Genomic DNA, 17,226 nt, shown 5'->3' on the forward strand with positions numbered 1-17,226 from the left:
TCTGGGTTTGAATCAATGTGCATTGCATGTGCTCCAATTTCCTACCACAGTTCAATGACTAGCAGTTTAGCTAAACTGCAAACTCTAAATTGCCCATAGACACAAATAACATTGTCTATTGATGTGTGCTGGTCCTGTAACAGAATGGCAACCTTCCCAGTGTGTGCCCTGACTCTCTCCCAGTGTAGCTGGGATGCACAAACACATGCACAAACCCCCACTAACCCTGCACAGGCAGAGCAGGTATAAAAATGACAGCCCTGTGAAACTGCATTGTGAATTACTTTCGAGGGGAAAAAAGATTACAATATTGTAACCCTAGTTCTATAAGTATAGGCGGAGCCCTCTTCTGGACTCAAACGGTTACCTTCAGAGTTCAGTAGAGGGCAAAGCCTGTGTGAGTATGTGAATGAGAACATATTTTGTCACGGATTATGTTTGTAACGATAGTCCACCTAAGTCCGCATAGGGAGGAATTCGGGGAGGTGGAGGGGTCCAACAAACACAGGACTTTCACCCAGGAGGCTGCTGTTCGTGAACATTTAACGTTCACTTATTTTAATTTACGTACGCAGCTCAATAACATAACAGACATAGTAATTTTAAGCCCACCCATAATGTTTTTTTTACAAAACCTAACCAAGTAGTTTTGTTGTGTTTTTGTTTTGTTTTGTTTCAATTTACAGCATTAAAACTGTTTAAAATCGACGGTAATCCATGAGGATATATGTTTCCCTCAAAACGTAATTGAGAATGCAGTTTAGTTGTATGGGGACGTCATTTTGTAGGAGACAGGGCTGAAAAATGAAGGTGTGAAGGCTGTCTGGTGGATTTGAGCTCGTATTGCTCAGCTAATCACACCTATACTTGTAACAGATCTTATCCAGCGATGTGAAATTTCTTTTTGTATGCATTCATGTATAAATGTGTTTGTGTGTGCCGATGACTGTCATCCAGCAAAGATTGTGCACCAGGATGTGTGAAATGAGAAATGTGGAAGTGTCAGCACCCTCTGAAGATGTCAGGAAATGGTTGGTAATGCCCCCTCCTATCCTATCCCTGCCGGTCCTGAGTGGCTTTTTTTCTAAGATCATTTGATCTGTTCTTGAATTGAGCAATGGTTTCTGTGGGACACGAAATAACACAGTAAGCAAATGTGTTACTGTACAGTATATCCTCCCACACAAATATAAGGTGCCATATACAGTATTCACTTGTCACGAAGCTGCATCTCCCACAGAAGAAAATCAGTTTATTTTTGGGAGGGGGCATTTTTTTGTCCGGACTGTTGTGTTGTAACTGGTCATGACGGATGCCAATCCCACCCACACCATCTGAAAATGTATTCCTCAACCCGTATTCCACTGCAGCATAGATGCACAACATGCCTCTAGCCACAAAATTACCAAAAATCAGTTGAGACTGCATTATGTTGAGCTGCTGGTTTAATTTCGGTCTCATTTTGTTCTCCATTTGTAATGCGACTGTCCCCTCAACGGCACTGTAAATTTCATGAGTACTTTCAATGTGGGACTCTCCATCAGTCATGCCACCCTCAGCAGTCCCTTCAGCCTCTATACTGCTTCAATTAAATTAGAAACCAAATCAATTTCACCCCCCAAAAGACCAAATCACCTACAGTGTACCACTATTTACCATTTAGCAGTTTGTATTGGGCAGAACTTTACATTCTATACGTTTTAAAGAGGACCCATTATGCTTATTTTCAGGTGCATACTTGTTGCTTCAATGTTCAAAAAACACTTTATTTTTCTCATACCGGCTATGCGGCAGCACCTCTTTTCACCCTCTGTCTGAAACTCTCTGTTTGAGCTCCTGCCCCGTCTTCCCAAAGAGCCCAGTCTGCTCTAATTGGTTAGCTGGCCCACTCTGATGTGATTGGTTAACCAAACCAAACTCTTTGGCCTCTGCTCCAGCTCCGCTCTAACTAGCTTTGTTTGAGGGCGTGCCATATTAGCCATTATGCAAATGTTTTACTTAATGACATCACCACATTACGGAAGAAAAGGCAGGACTTCCATCGAGGCGTTTCAGGCAATTCAGGAGCAGTGTTTCTGTGGGAGAGATCAACTCCTTTTGGCATGGACTTTGGGCTTTGTAACTTTGCAGACCTTTTTCCATGCACAAACAAAACTATATAACACTAAAGGAAAGAGAAAAAGCACAAATTATAAAAGGTCCTCTTTAAAACATTTAGTTGCCTGACAGCTCAAATGAAGTACAATTTTAATTTTAATTCCAGGTAAATGATGAGGAAAGATGGGCGCACTACAAAACAGAAAGCAGAACATATCAAGAGTAGACTCCTTTTTCTTTGTGCTACCATAACTTTAATTATCTGTTTATCTTTCGCTGCAACATTTCAGTCCCAAATGTTCTGCTTTTGCCATTTTAGCTAATGGAAAGTTACTGAAACCTCATGTCACTGCCAGCACTCAATCAATCTCAATAACCTGTTTAATTCATGCACCTTATTTTTGTTGTCAGCGCTGACAGTATTACACATTGCAACCCAGGATTTACCAGGATCACTCTGACATTGCGGACTGAAAAATGATCAATTATAATGTTGCCAACTCTCACTTCCCCTCTCTCTGTCACTTATCCCACTGGTGATAAATGGCTAGGTACTAATAAATAATCTCACATTCTGAGCGGGTTATGGAGATGTACTGCCATTAATTAGAGTGACAGACAAGTGGAATATATTAAGAAGATGCATAATGACATAAAGGTTCGGAGTATTGCTCTACCTCTCTTTGACCTATTTCCCTCAGCTTTTGCCAATAATTGGAAGAATTTGTGAAACTATTGCGAGAAAAGTTGTCTTAGCACATATTAGGTATAGAATGTTAGATTGACAGCATCCTGAATAGGACACAGAGCTTAAACATACTTTCAACATTTTTGTCACTGTGTCCAATTGTATCTTCAAAAAACAAATTTACTCAATGGTGGGCTGTTTGGATTTCCGACCTAATCAAAATTCTTAACAAAACTAACTTCTATAATTTTTTTGAACAAAAAAGTATGGTACAGTAATAGTAATAGTTACCATGCCTGCCATAGTACACATAACCCACTTTATGAATATTGCACTATTTGAACAAAACTATTTTTTAATATAATATAATATATGTTTTTTATATAAACAAAATTTTCCTCATTATTTAACCCAATATCATGCCAAAGTGTGTAATAGACCCTTCTGTCCACCAGAGGATAGCCTGTCAGTGTCATGTTTTGCCTTGCCAATGTGTGTATATTAAACACGTGTAATAACGTGCAGTATCAGCAGGGGGCAAAAAAAACACTCACTTTGTTAGGTTTCGGAAAAATTTCATGATTGGGCTTAAAATAAGTACGTAACCTAAATAAAATACGCAAGGAAACAACGTAACAGCACTACGGAAAATATGTAACAAAACACCAGTTTCGAGCATCGGTTTCCAGATTGAAAGTCCTGTGTTTGTTGGACCCATGAACCTTCCCTCCCGTCTGCCATAAGTGGTCTTTTTCCCCTTTTATTCTATGTCATTACATTGCAGTTACAGCGTTCTTATTACATGCTTTTGCCTTGAGCATTATTATGTCATTCACATGCCTTTTCATGTGACCGGGCAGCATTATTTATTATATTATTTTTTTTGTGGAGACAAGAGATGATACTATTGTATCTGGTTGAATTGTACAGTATGTTATCATCCTACCAATTCTGTATATGGTCCAGTATTCCTACATAACTGTTAACCTGTATGCACTTATATTCGTCTTCATATTCAGAATGTGTGTGTTGTGGTGGGGGTGGTAGCTGTTTATTTGTTTATGTTTGTGTGTGTGAGTCAGACGATGGAAACAGTTTCATGCCAATGACAGCAGACAGTCTGACAGATTGACTGGCATGTTGCCATTCAACATAGCCGAGCCTAACACTGCATCAATAAAAATTCTCCACCTGTGTTGCATAGCTAAATAAAGCTGCGAGCAGTTAATATATTGGTAGCCAAGCAGTACAACGGATAAATAACTGAGAATAAATGCAAGTCAGTTGACTATTTTTGGGAGACGGAAAACTGTCTTAAGGAAGCGAGTTTGGCTAACAATATGGCCTCTGCTGATAAGGAGTACAAGTTGGATGCTATATAGTGCTGCCGCCCAGATAACCCATTCCCTCCTTTCTCTCTGCTTCTGCTCTGTGTTGTTGTTGGTCATCTGGAAGTCAGTTAAAGACAGTGATTTATGCCTGGGGCTTCATGCTGCATAGCCTCATTACACACAGCCATTTTGAGAATCAGCAGATAATTACAGTATACATCATAGACCTCATGGGGCCCAGCAGATTCAGTCTATTCCACTGGCCTGTCATTTGGGCCACGGGGCCTCAGGAATGGAAAACTAGATTCTAACCTCATTTGGACTATAATTTGCTCTTCATTTTACAGGAATTCTTGTTGGAAATTTGATGTGGAATGTTGAATTGGCCTTTTATTTAATTGCTCTACTGTGAATAGTCATTATAGATAATGATTTTTTTGCTAATGGTATATCTTTATTCAATGAAAAGACAATACAAGCTCATTTGAGGGCAGTAAAATTGGTTAATACAAAGTATTTAAAGCATTTTACATTACAATATGTTTACTGTTCTTTGCACCGGAGTGAAATATATTGGGTTTGTGAGCTTTTAAAACTGATAAGCTCATCCACAACTATTTGCATAAATGACAAACAAACCAAAGGTAGCAATTCTAACAGACTTTTTTTTCAATCTTCCATGAAGGGAACATTAACACGTGCCCGAACTGAACTGAACCCTGAATATCTGGACCTCCGTCCGCGAGCCGAGCTGAACCCTGAATATTGGACCCCTTGCACCCCTTTAGTGAGTACTGATGGTCCCTTTTCTCACTAAGCGATCACCATAGATTCACTTAACGCAAGCCATTACTTTTAATAAACTCAAATTATGTTGTACAGCAATTTTACTTCACCATCCCACGCATTGGCATGTTAAGCTCAATTATGATTTGATTCAGTATCATTTTCTCATTCATGAGTCCATCCACGCTTAGGCATGCTTCTGTAAGAGACACTGCATTGAAACCGAGTTCATATCTTCTCCTTCTTCCCTATACAAAGTATATTTTGCCTCTTAGTTACTGTGACACATTGTACTTACAACATCATTAAATTCAGGGCCTAATGCGATGCTAATATTCATGCCATTTTTACTTGAGTAATACGTATTTGTCTCATTACCTCCATGCTTAGAAAACACAGTGCTTGATAGTCATCTGGGGGTTGGAGGAGGTTTGCTTGTGTTGGTGAATCTTAATGATGTCAGTTTTTTTTACTCTCTGTTATCAACTACAGTCTATCAACATGGGGATGGTTTCTTGTAAACTATGAGTCTCACCACATTCTGCATTCAAGCATGTTTTACATTGCTGCTGCCCTCATGTTATTGATGTGTGAACTACAACTGTGAGTGATTGTAATATACATAACAAATAAGGGCAAATATTCTGAACCACTCATGTTTATTCTAGCTTCAAAATGTATAAATTATATTTAAAAATGCAAATATAGCTTACAAATTATTGATCAGTCCATTTGACATTGTGTAAGGGCATTGTGTCGACTTGATATATGTGTTTTTTTTTTATAAAGACTAAAGGACAGAAAACTGTTTTATAACACATTTTTTTACAAACCATTGTCTTGCAGTTGCATTCTCATTAGTTGTAGTCTCCGATTTCTCTACATTAAACATTCATCACCTGTTGTGCTCCCTTGGGTCCACCATCAGCAAAAGGGAAAAGCTAACAAGACAGAGGTATTAGACACAATGCAAACACAGGGAAGTGAGGTCCCTCCTACCCAAACTCCCTTGGGGTGGGATCAACAGACTAGAGAAATACTCCAATGCCAGAGAGAGAGAGAGAGAGACATAGAGAGAGAGAGAGAGAGATAGAGAGAGAGAGAGAGAGTCTATAGAACACACTCACCTCAGGAGAAAGAACGGCACGATTGATAAGATGACAGACATCCTTATATTCATAATGGCTCCTGTAGCAGGTTTTTTGCCCACATGATTTGATCAATTTAGTTGACTCTATACTAGGCTTATACTATAATATATAATATATAATATAAAGAAATACAAACAAGCCAGAGCATTTTTTATCCCCCCATACCAGAAAGATAATGTGTGGACCTAGACCTTTCTTTAGCACTGACACAGAGCTGTGGAGATAGGTCTGGCTATATAATATAATATATAATACAGACATGCAGCTAGAGCACGGTCGTGTCTAGAAGGTAACACTCAAATTGCGAAAACTTGCAAAAACTCTCACGAGGCCATTTGAGGTCAATGCCTAACCTTAACTGTTGGAGGTCAATGCCTAACCTTTACTATTGGAAGTCAATGACTAACCTTAACTATTGGAGGTCAGTGCCTAACCTTAATTATTGGAGGTTAATGCATAACCTTAACTATTGGAGGTCAATGCCTAGCCTTTACTATTGGAAGTCAATGACTAACCTTAACTATTGGAGGTCAGTGCCTAACCTTAATTATTGGATGTTAATGCATAACCTTAACTATTAGAGGTCAATGCCTAACCTTAACTGTTGGAGGTCAATGCCTAACCTTTACTATTGGAAGTCAATGACTAACCTTAACTATTGGAGGTCAGTGCCTAACCTTAATTATTGGAGGTTAATGCATAACCTTAACTATTGGAGGTCAATGCCTAGCCTTTACTATTGGAAGTCAATGACTAACCTTAACTATTGGAGGTCAATGCCTAACCTTTACTATTGGAAGTCAATGACTAACCTTAACTATTGGAGGTCAGTGCCTAACCTTAATTATTGGATGTTAATGCATAACCTTAACTATTAGAGGTCAATGCCTAACTTTAACTATTGGAGGTCAATGCCTAACCTTTACTATTGGAAGTCAATGACTAACCTTAACTATTAGAGGTTAATGCCTAGCCTTAACTATTGGAGGTCAATGCCTAACCTTAACTATTGGAGGTCAATGCCTAACCTTAACTATTGGAGGTCAATGTCTAACCTTAACTATTAGAGGTCAATGCCTAACTTTAACTATTGGAGGTCAGTGCCTAACCTTAACTATTGGAGGTCAATGTCTAACTTTAAATATTGGAGGTTGATGCTTAACCTTAACTATTGGAGGTCAATGCCTAACCTTAACTGTTGGAGGTCAATGCATAACCTTAACTAGTGGAGGTCAATGCATAACCTTAACTAGTGGTGGAGGTCAATGTATAACCTTAACTGTTGGAGGTCAATGCCTAACCTTAACTAGTGGAGGTCAATGCATAACCTTAACTATTAGAGGTCAATGCCTAACCTTTACCATTGGAGGTCAATGCCTAACCTTAACTAGTTGAGGTCAATGCATAACCTTAATTATTAGAGGTCAATGCCTAACCTTTACTATTGGAGGTCAATGCCTAACCTTTACTATTGGAGGTCAATGCCTAACCTTTACTATTGGAGGTCAATGCCTAACCTTAACTAGTGGAGGTCAATGCATAACCTTAACTATTAGAGGTCAATGCCTAACCTTTACCATTGGAGGTCAATGCCTAACCTTAACTAGTTGAGGTCAATGCATAACCTTAACTATTAGAGGTCAATGCCTAACCTTTACTATTGGAGGTCAATGCCTATCCTTAACTACTGGAGGTAAATGCCTAACCTTAACTATTGGAGGTCAATGCCAAACCTTAACTATTAGAGGTCAATGCCTATCCTTTACTATTGGAGGTCAATGCCTATCCTTAACTATTGGAGGCCATTGCCTAACCTTTACTATTGGAAGTCAATGACTAACCTTAACCATTGGAGGTCAGTGCCTAACTTTAATTATTGGAGGTTAATGCATAACCTTAACTACTGGAGGTAAATGCCTAACCTTAACTATTGGAGGTCAATGCCAAACCTTAACTATTAGAGGTCAATGCCTATCCTTTACTATTGGAGGTCAATGCCTATCCTTAACTATTGGAGGTCAATGCCTAACCTTAACTGTTGGAGGTCAATGCCTAACCTTAACTAGTGGAGGTCAATGCATAACCTTAACTATTAGAGGTCAATGCCTAACCTTTACCATTGGTGGTCAATGCCTAACCTTAACTAGTTGAGGTCAATGCATAACCTTAACTATTAGAGGTCAATGTCTAACCTTTACTATTGGAGGTCAATGCCTATCCTTAACTACTGGAGGTCAATGCCTAACCTTAACTATTTGAGGTCAATGCCTAACCTTAACTGTTGGAGGTCAATGCCAAACCTTAACCATTGGAGGTCAATGCCAAACCTTAACTATTAGAGGTCAATGCCTGTCCTTTACTATTGGAGGTCAATGCCTATCCTTAACTATTGGAGGTCAATGCCTTACCTTAACTATTGGAGGTCAATGCCTAACCTTAACTATTGGAGGTCAATGCCTATCCTTAACTATTTGAGGTCAATGCCTAACCTTAACGGTTGGAGGTCAATGCCAAACCTTAACCATTGGAGGTCAATGCCAAACCTTAACTGCTGGAGGTCAATGCCTAACCTTTACTATTGGAGGTCAATGCCTGTCCTTAACTATTGGAGGTCAATGCCTTACCTTAACTATTGGAGGTCAATGCCTTACCTTAACTATTGGAGGTCAATGCATAACCTTAACTAGTGGAGGTCAATGCTTAACCTTTACCATTGGAGGTCAATGCCTAACCTTAACTAGTTGAGGTCAATGCCTATCCTTAACTACTGGAGGTAAATGCCTAACCTTAACTATTGGAGGTCAATGCCAAACCTTAACTATTAGAGGTCAATGCCTAACCTTTACCATTGGAGGTCAATGCCTAACCTTAACTAGTTGAGGTCAATGCATAACCTTAATTATTAGAGGTCAATGCCTAACCTTTACTATTGGAGGTCAATGCCTAACCTTTACTATTGGAGGTCAATGCCTAACCTTAACTAGTGGAGGTCAATGCTTAACCTTAACTATTAGAGGTCAATGCCTAACCTTTACCATTGGAGGTCAATGCCTAACCTTAACTAGTTGAGGTCAATGCCTATCCTTAACTACTGGAGGTAAATGCCTAACCTTAACTATTGGAGGTCAATGCCAAACCTTAACTATTAGAGGTCAATGCCTATCCTTTACTATTGGAGGTCAATGCCTATCCTTAACTATTGGAGGTTAATGCATAACCTTAACTATTGGAGGTCAATGCCTAGCCTTAACTATTGGAGGTCAATGTCTAACTTTAAATATTGGAGGTTGATGCTTAACCTTAACTATTGGAGGTCAATGCCTAACCTTAACTGTTGGAGGTCAATGCCTAACCTTAACTAGTGGAGGTCAATGCATAACCTTAACTATTAGAGGTCAATGCCTAACCTTTACCATTGGTGGTCAATGCCTAACCTTAACTAGTTGAGGTCAATGCATAACCTTAACTATTAGAGGTCAATGTCTAACCTTTACTATTGGAGGTCAATGCCTATCCTTAACTACTGGAGGTCAATGCCTAACCTTAACTATTTGAGGTCAATGCCTAACCTTAACTGTTGGAGGTCAATGCCAAACCTTAACCATTGGAGGTCAATGCCAAACCTTAACTATTAGAGGTCAATGCCTGTCCTTTACTATTGGAGGTCAATGCCTATCCTTAACTATTGGAGGTCAATGCCTTACCTTAACTATTGGAGGTCAATGCCTAACCTTAACTATTGGAGGTCAATGCCTATCCTTAACTATTTGAGGTCAATGCCTAACCTTAACTGTTGGAGGTCAATGCCAAACCTTAACCATTGGAGGTCAATGCCAAACCTTAACTATTAGAGGTCAATGCCAAACCTTTACTATTGGAGGTCAATGCCTGTCCTTAACTATTGGAGGTCAATGCCTTACCTTAACTATTGGAGGTCAATGCCTAACCTTAACTGTTGGAGGTCAATGCCTATCCTTAACTAATGGGGGTCAATGCCTAACCTTAACTATTGGAGGTCAATGCCTAACCATGACAATCTTGCGAGCAATTCACAATTTGTATGTTACCTTCTACATGACTAGGGAGCAAGATGTCTGAATATTAATTAATTAATATCAATTTTGAATTTGAACACATCATCACAGTTCGATCAGTTAAAATTATAGTACCTTTTATAGTAGTATTAGATGACCCCTCAACCCCCGAACAATGATATCATCGTCCATCATGACGTTTCACTGTGGACATCGTCACATATGCCAATTCAGTAAACATCGCCCAACCCTAGCCAACTTTGAATACTTGAATACTGCCTTTTGACCTCTGCCTACCATATTCTCTGCCACTCTACACAATCACACACTCTCCTGTGGTCATGTTTAACTATGTTAAACTTACAGCTTACCTTATACTGGTTCACAAAGTGAAAGCAAGCACTGCACAGTCATACCGTAATGTATAACCACTACCAGCCTGATCTACATAGAGTGTTGACAAACTGATGTCCTAATACAATACAACAGAATGTTCATTAACAGATGCAGTAGTTCACCCTGTAAATATTTCAGATGGTATCCCTTAGGACCCCCTTTAATGTGAAGCTGCTTGGAGACATTTTTCCTGAATTTGTGCAATTTCATCAAATGGAAAACCCCACTGGTGATTTAAATAAACAAGAAAAACATATCCTTTTATTACCAGTCCAGTGATAACATAGCACATCGTCACTTCTGCAAATACGTCATTGCGGCTCCTCTTATTAGATCAGAATTCATGTTGAGTTTCATTAACAAATGCGACTTTTATCTTTGCTGTGAGAGATCTTTCTTGTCTATTCCCCCAACATATAAATGGTTGAGGGACCTGTAATGTGATATATGGGACAGTCTTTGTTTTGTGTCTCCCTGAAGTCAATATTTGGACTTTAGCTTGATTTAATGAACAGTATTTCTCAGAGATCTCTCTCTTCAACGGGAGATCTCTGTGGCTTCGTTAAAGCACTGTGCTGTTTGCTTATTGGGCCTCACCGGACTAAAGAAGCTCGAAGACAAACACATGTGAGCACACACACATATACATACACACACACACACACACAAAAAACACACACACCATCACCACAGAGGAGGCCTCTTTCTTCCAGCCCAAGAGGGAATGATGACTCTCATTATCGCCTCAAAGCAAGATGGCCACAGTGCCCCTACTCAGCAGCCCTATTAAGTTACCAGACAGCTTCATTGTATTGGTGTTCGATAATTTCCTTTCCTCTGTCATTCGGAGTGCATGAGGGAGTTGCATGGTGAGGGAGGGGTTGGGAAAGTGGCAAGAGCTAACGTGAAAAGGCACAGCTGGCGGAAATGACGCCCTCCCATGGTTGGTGAACCTCTGGGCTGACTGTTGAGCAGTCACAGACACCTTCCTTTTATTAATTGTTTAATCTTGTGGATTGCAATGGATGCTTGAGTTCATCATGTAAACTAGTCACAACACACAACAAATTGTGTCCTCCAGAGTAGTTGTTTTGCGGCAGGATGAATAGCCGACATTAAGAAACTGGGAAAAGTCACCTTGTAGACTACATGTGACCAACTGATTTATTGGGAGTTTTTCACTCTGTGGTCCCTGGACTCATATAGATCAATATATATACTGCCGTGTATATTTATTACCAGAGTCTGGAACACTGGAGTTTCCAAATGTATTGCAATATTGGCGTGCGGGGAATCCAAAACAATCCAAGATGTATGCCCACGAGGGTTTTCTGTATCAACTGTGATACATGGACTTCCCTTTTTTTAATTCACCATATCCAATAAGATTACAATGGCAATTTAGAAAGATATTTATTTTAGTAGTGTGGTCTATGCTAGCTTGATAGCATCGGGTGTGTCATTTAGGTGTGCACATTCTTGTTTTTGACAAGTTGCTGATTAATCAACATTGTGTTATGCTTGAAATTGAACCTAACAACAATTATTAAGACTCCACAATTTCAGAACTGTAAAGCAGGTATTTGGGTTTGGAGAAAACTCTGAATAGGGCTGTCACAATATCAGATTTTCACTGCCCAATTGTTGTGACCAAAATAATTCCCGATAATGATATTATTGCAGATTCTATACAAAAGTTGAGAAACAAAATGAATAATGCTATCAATCACATTTGTTTAGTGTGTGTTTTGTCTCTTTTTTTAGTAAATGAATTACACTGATAATACAAGTGTAAGGAGGTAAAGAGAGAGTCTGTAACCATAATTGTGTATATAACATTATTTAAGATAATATTATCATATGTGTATTATTAACATGATATCAATATTTAATTTTTAAATGTCACGGTCAACACCGGTATATTCAGTAAGTGATTTGAGGGGGGATGAGGGGAGATGCCATCCCCCTTGTTAGCAAAGTGAACAAAATGCATCCCCCTTGTTCACCTGACCCCCCCATCCCTCCCTAGTAGCAGAGAGAGTGCAGGGGCAGAGTGGTTGTTTTGAATATGTTGGTCTAGTCTGCCTGACTCATTGATCCTTTATCTGACTGAGGTTTGTGTAAGTTAGAATCTATGGTCATATGGTCAATCAATGCTTGTGATTCCATGAGATGCGCCGCAGCATTTTTCAGAAGCATCCCAGACGTGTCTCTTACTGTGCTGTGTAAATCCGTGGCGCTGTCCGTGGTGCTGAAGTAGCAGACGGATTTGTAATTGTGACAGGGAGGGGAACGAAACAAACCGGGTCCGTCCCACTGTTAGAAATTAACAAATGGCCTGCTGGGTATATCGTGACACCCCTATCCTGAACCAAGTTAAGATTAGGGAGTGGAGAGAGACAGGAGTACCATCTGAGCTAACAGAGAGAAGGTACAACTTTCTAAGATGCACGTTGTCCAGGGTGCTTGCAAGTTTAATCAGCTTTGATTACAGACATTTTAATGACAATTTGAATTGAATGTTAGATAATGTCACTGAAAAAAATCAAAAAAAATAATGGGAAGGAAAGTAAATGGCCACCACTACTAGACACTTTTATTCGCACTGTTTAGAGGGAACATCTCATTGCTCTGTGATGAAACAGCATGTATGTGGTTTTACTTGTCTTGAGCGATTACTGATTACTGAAAATTTTGACCTTCAAAAGTGATGCATCATTTCACAATCAGTATTCACACAGTAACGTTGCAGTTTTGCGAGCTTCTACCATTCCAAGGTGACATTAGGCATGTTGTCAAAAACAATCCTTGTTCTGTAGGTGTCACTGTGGAGGCTGAAGTTAAGCCAATGATGAATACTCTTACGTGGTTTACACATACAGGGTAAATGCATTACTTTCTAAAATGTACTTATTGACCAAGCCGGAAAATCACATTAGCTAAAATGCTACAGACATTTACAGCTATTAATGTTGACAGTATTTGGACCTCTGAGTGCTAAATCATATTTGGGTATGAGCTGAGACGACAAAGGAGACATTAGGGGGTTTAGAAATACAATAGCCAGTAATACTTCTTCCTAAGATATGATTTGTAAACTACACAGCATTGAAAGAGCTACAACTCTTTACATTCTTCTTCTAGCATCAATTTTCCACTGCTGTTATATTTTTGACAAAAAATTTGCAACATAAAGAACTCAAACTATGATTCTGTGTTTCAAACGTTTGGCCTAACAAGGGCATTATCATGTAATAAACTAAACATGATACCTGTATGACGGTGTCAGTTTGAAAGAAGAACAGCTTATGCATTATGGAACTGTTTTCTAGTGTTTAACATAATTTAAGGTTAAAGTTTCAAATGCTAAAGGGCCATATTTGCTTTATCACACATCTAATTTTGGCACCAAATGCATGATGCATCTTGCTACGGATCGACCCATGGGGTGCCAGTATTAGTCATAGGGCTTCGATTTGACATGTTTTCCTGCTATTGAGGAGTTTTATTCATGTCTGTTGGGATATGAGTCTTTCAGAACCAGAAGTAGTTACAGATTTTGTTTTGGTTATACTTTATTTTCAGAAGTCATCTAGTTGACCTTTCACAATGACTGCGATTATTTAGAAAAACAAACAGCTAATTGAAATCATTTTGAAGCATTTAGGTAAAAGAAAACAGATCACCACATGCTATTTCTGTATTTAGAACTGTGGATCTTTCAGAAAATGTTTCTTTTGATTTTTTTTTTTTTATTAAAACTAAGGACTCTCTTTGAGAATGAATATTGCCTCGCAGCATGCAACAAGCTTATGTTCAACATTGTGAATAGCCTTCTGTGAATCAAATAAAAGAAATCGCCATTCTAGTCCGCGGTAGCCTTTGTACAGGAATGTTATTTTCTGCAACAAAGCCTTTTTGTTCAGATTTGGAAACCGCTGCATGTTTTACAGCCTCTGTTGACGGGAAAACGTTAAGGTGAGATTCAACAGTGATCCTAAGAGAGCTGCAGTTGTCATTGTGTGTGTTTTCCTGAGACTATGTCGCAGAGTGGAAATATGTGATAAAACCAGAGAGAAGAGGAAAGGCCAGGGGTGATATTACTTTATATGAAACCGGTTCTGCTCTTTTCTAAAACTCCAAATGCTATTGCATCCATATACAGTACATTCCTATGCTTTAGTCAGCCTTCCTGCTTCTTAAGCACTGATACTCTATTCATGATGAGAAACACTATAGTAATTTGTTGTTATGGCAAAGCACAAGCTAGCTAAAAGAACTGAAATCATGCCAAGAAGTTTTTCCTTGGGAAAGCTAAATTTGTTTACATTCAGCAATTACTATAAATAATACAAGCTGTCTCAATAGTAGGTAGTAATTGTGTTGTCTTTTCCTTTTTCTCCAGCACTGCAAAGCACACACAAATACCACACACACACCTTCCTACTCATTGCTTGTAATACTCCTCTTTATCCTATCCCTCATCATCTACGTTGCTTCTTATATTACATGGATGATTCCAGTTGTCCAACACACACAGAGGAATCAATGAAATCCATGAGGGCGGATTCATACACACTCTTGCTTGTGACAGATTTATGTATTGTGGTGGTTACTGGAGACAAATGCCGGGCGTTCGATCCATGAATGGTTGCACTGTGCTTCATCATCTGCTGTGCAAGTTGGAAAAACATGACACGTTTTTATATACTACTGCTTTATTGCATACTATACCTGTGTTCAGACTGTTTGGGGGCTTTGTAGCTCTTATGAAATAATATTTCACTAGGGACAAATAAGACAGCAGCTAATGTGGTGAATAAAGTGAAAGCTTACAAAAATGTTCAGACCAAAGGCCTTTGCACTAGCAAGTCCGTATTTTTTGTCCAAAATTGTCACATGTTTAAAAATAAATAAAACCTCATGTTGTGTCAATCACATTCACACACTGGCATTTACTTTTTTTAATCATATTTGCTCCAATCTCGTCTACTTCAGCTTTAACTAGTCTAAGTATTATTATTCATAAGGTTTATTTTTAATTGATCGTATTTCAACAACTACAGTTACACGTGTTTATACTTACGAATATCTTTTCTTCACAGAGTGGAAACTAGCTACCTGTCTAAAATCATAGTAGTGAAGTCAGGAGAGATGGCAGCGACCTGGATTAAGCCGCAGTGGCTTTGTATGACACACTACTTACTCTTCTTACTGTTCGACTTTCTGTGAAGGTCAGTTTGGCCATTAGCTAGATCAGCCTAACACTGCGTGCCCCACCTCTCCACTCCAATTCTTCTCATCTCCCCTCTCCTCACTTCTCCTCCCCTCTCCACGGTCGGAAGAGAGATGTGATGGGGCTAAATTTATCTTCACACAATCCAAAGCTAAGATGTTAAAAGAGAACTCCTGCCAGCTCGGTAACTGACCGCTGTCCTGCGATCGACGTCACCTTCACGAGGCGTCTGTCAAAATAATATGCACCCATTTCTCCTCTACCCTTCCCTCCATCCTTCTTTCTTTTTATCCCCCTCCTCAACTCCATCCTCCCATCCCCTGGTTTTATTAACAACGGAGCTGGTGGCTTGTGATAACTGGTCACTCCTCCAGGCGTTGAAAGGCAAGGACACTCTATTATCCTAGCTAGATGGATGGGTTGAAATATTGCCTGCAACTGGTAGAGCCTGCCAAATCCTCCAGTCTTAAAACCCCTTTGTCTCTGACAAGGAGGAACATTAGTGAGAGGGCCAGGTTCTTGGATGGGGATACGCTTCTCTGAATACAACATGGACAGAGTGAGGCGGACACAGAAGTGCATGTGTGTGGATAGTAATCCAGGAATCTCTGCATGATGTCTTTGTTTGTAAGAAACGTTTGAAAAAATTCCATTGCTGTGAGTAGCTACAGTGTTGTATAACTCTCTCTGTCCTCCCTTCTCTTCCCATATGGGTGTCTGTATGTGTATGACAGAGAGAGAGAGAGAGAGAGAGAGAGAGAGAGAGAAAATACTTTGTATACATTAAAATGATTAACATGGTGCAGGTAGACAGCCGGTCAGCCAGACAGCAGGGTCACATATTAATTAGTGTCCTAATTATCAGTGACCTTTACCGCACAACAGTCGCAGACTTGTTTTCCCCTCTGTGTCTCTGCCAATTCACACAGGAATATGTCGCCTGTTTGCAACTGGCAAGTGTCAGTAGTTCATGCATCTTAAAATAGGCTTCGAAAAACAGCTGTTGTGTTTTAGTATACTGTGCTTCTATACATCTCAATGCTTTAGCAGTGGGGCTGTTAGTCTTTATAGAAATAAAGCATTATAGCTCTTACCCTCCCTTTGGGTCATTGTGAGGTTTTGAATAAATAATGATGAGACCCAGGCGGCAAACTCCGGGTCTGAAAATTGAAGCCAATGCAGAAGTGCCTTAAACTTGCATTCTTTCTAATGGCCAGCAGAGGGCAACTCCTTTGGTTGCAAAAATAAGTTCGATTGTATAGAAGTCTATGAGAAAATGACCATACTTCTTTTATGGTCTCAATAGCTAGTTTCAAGTCTTCTTCAATACAGCATGATGTCCATTTAGTAAATTATAGTCCCATTTAGAGTCAAGTAGACCATAATTCAGGGTATGCTTTATGGCGTGGCTACCTTGTGATTGAGAGGTCGCTACCACGGCATTGTCTGATCTGGGAGTTGTCTGTGTTTTTGTCACAGAACTTTAACCCTTTCACAGTGTGTTTTC

General features: G+C 39.4%; 1 protein-coding gene across 5 annotated transcripts in view; it reads left to right on the forward strand.

Annotated features, from left to right (window-relative positions):
* The window catches only part of pcdh9 (protocadherin 9), a 228,933-nt gene that overhangs the window by 58,846 nt on the left and 152,861 nt on the right, over nt 1-17,226 (forward strand). For 3 of the 5 annotated variants that reach the window (XM_074614634.1, XM_074614637.1, XM_074614639.1), the window contains exon 3: nt 4,802-4,903. The exons of the other annotated variants lie outside the window; for them this stretch is intronic. In XM_074614634.1, coding sequence (XP_074470735.1) covers nt 4,802-4,903 — 102 coding nt within the window. The remainder of the gene's footprint in view (nt 1-4,801; nt 4,904-17,226) is intronic. 5 annotated transcript variants of the gene reach the window in all.

Source organism: Sebastes fasciatus, chromosome 2, assembly GCF_043250625.1.
Source record: "Sebastes fasciatus isolate fSebFas1 chromosome 2, fSebFas1.pri, whole genome shotgun sequence".
Taxonomy (NCBI): domain Eukaryota; kingdom Metazoa; phylum Chordata; class Actinopteri; order Perciformes; family Sebastidae; genus Sebastes; species Sebastes fasciatus.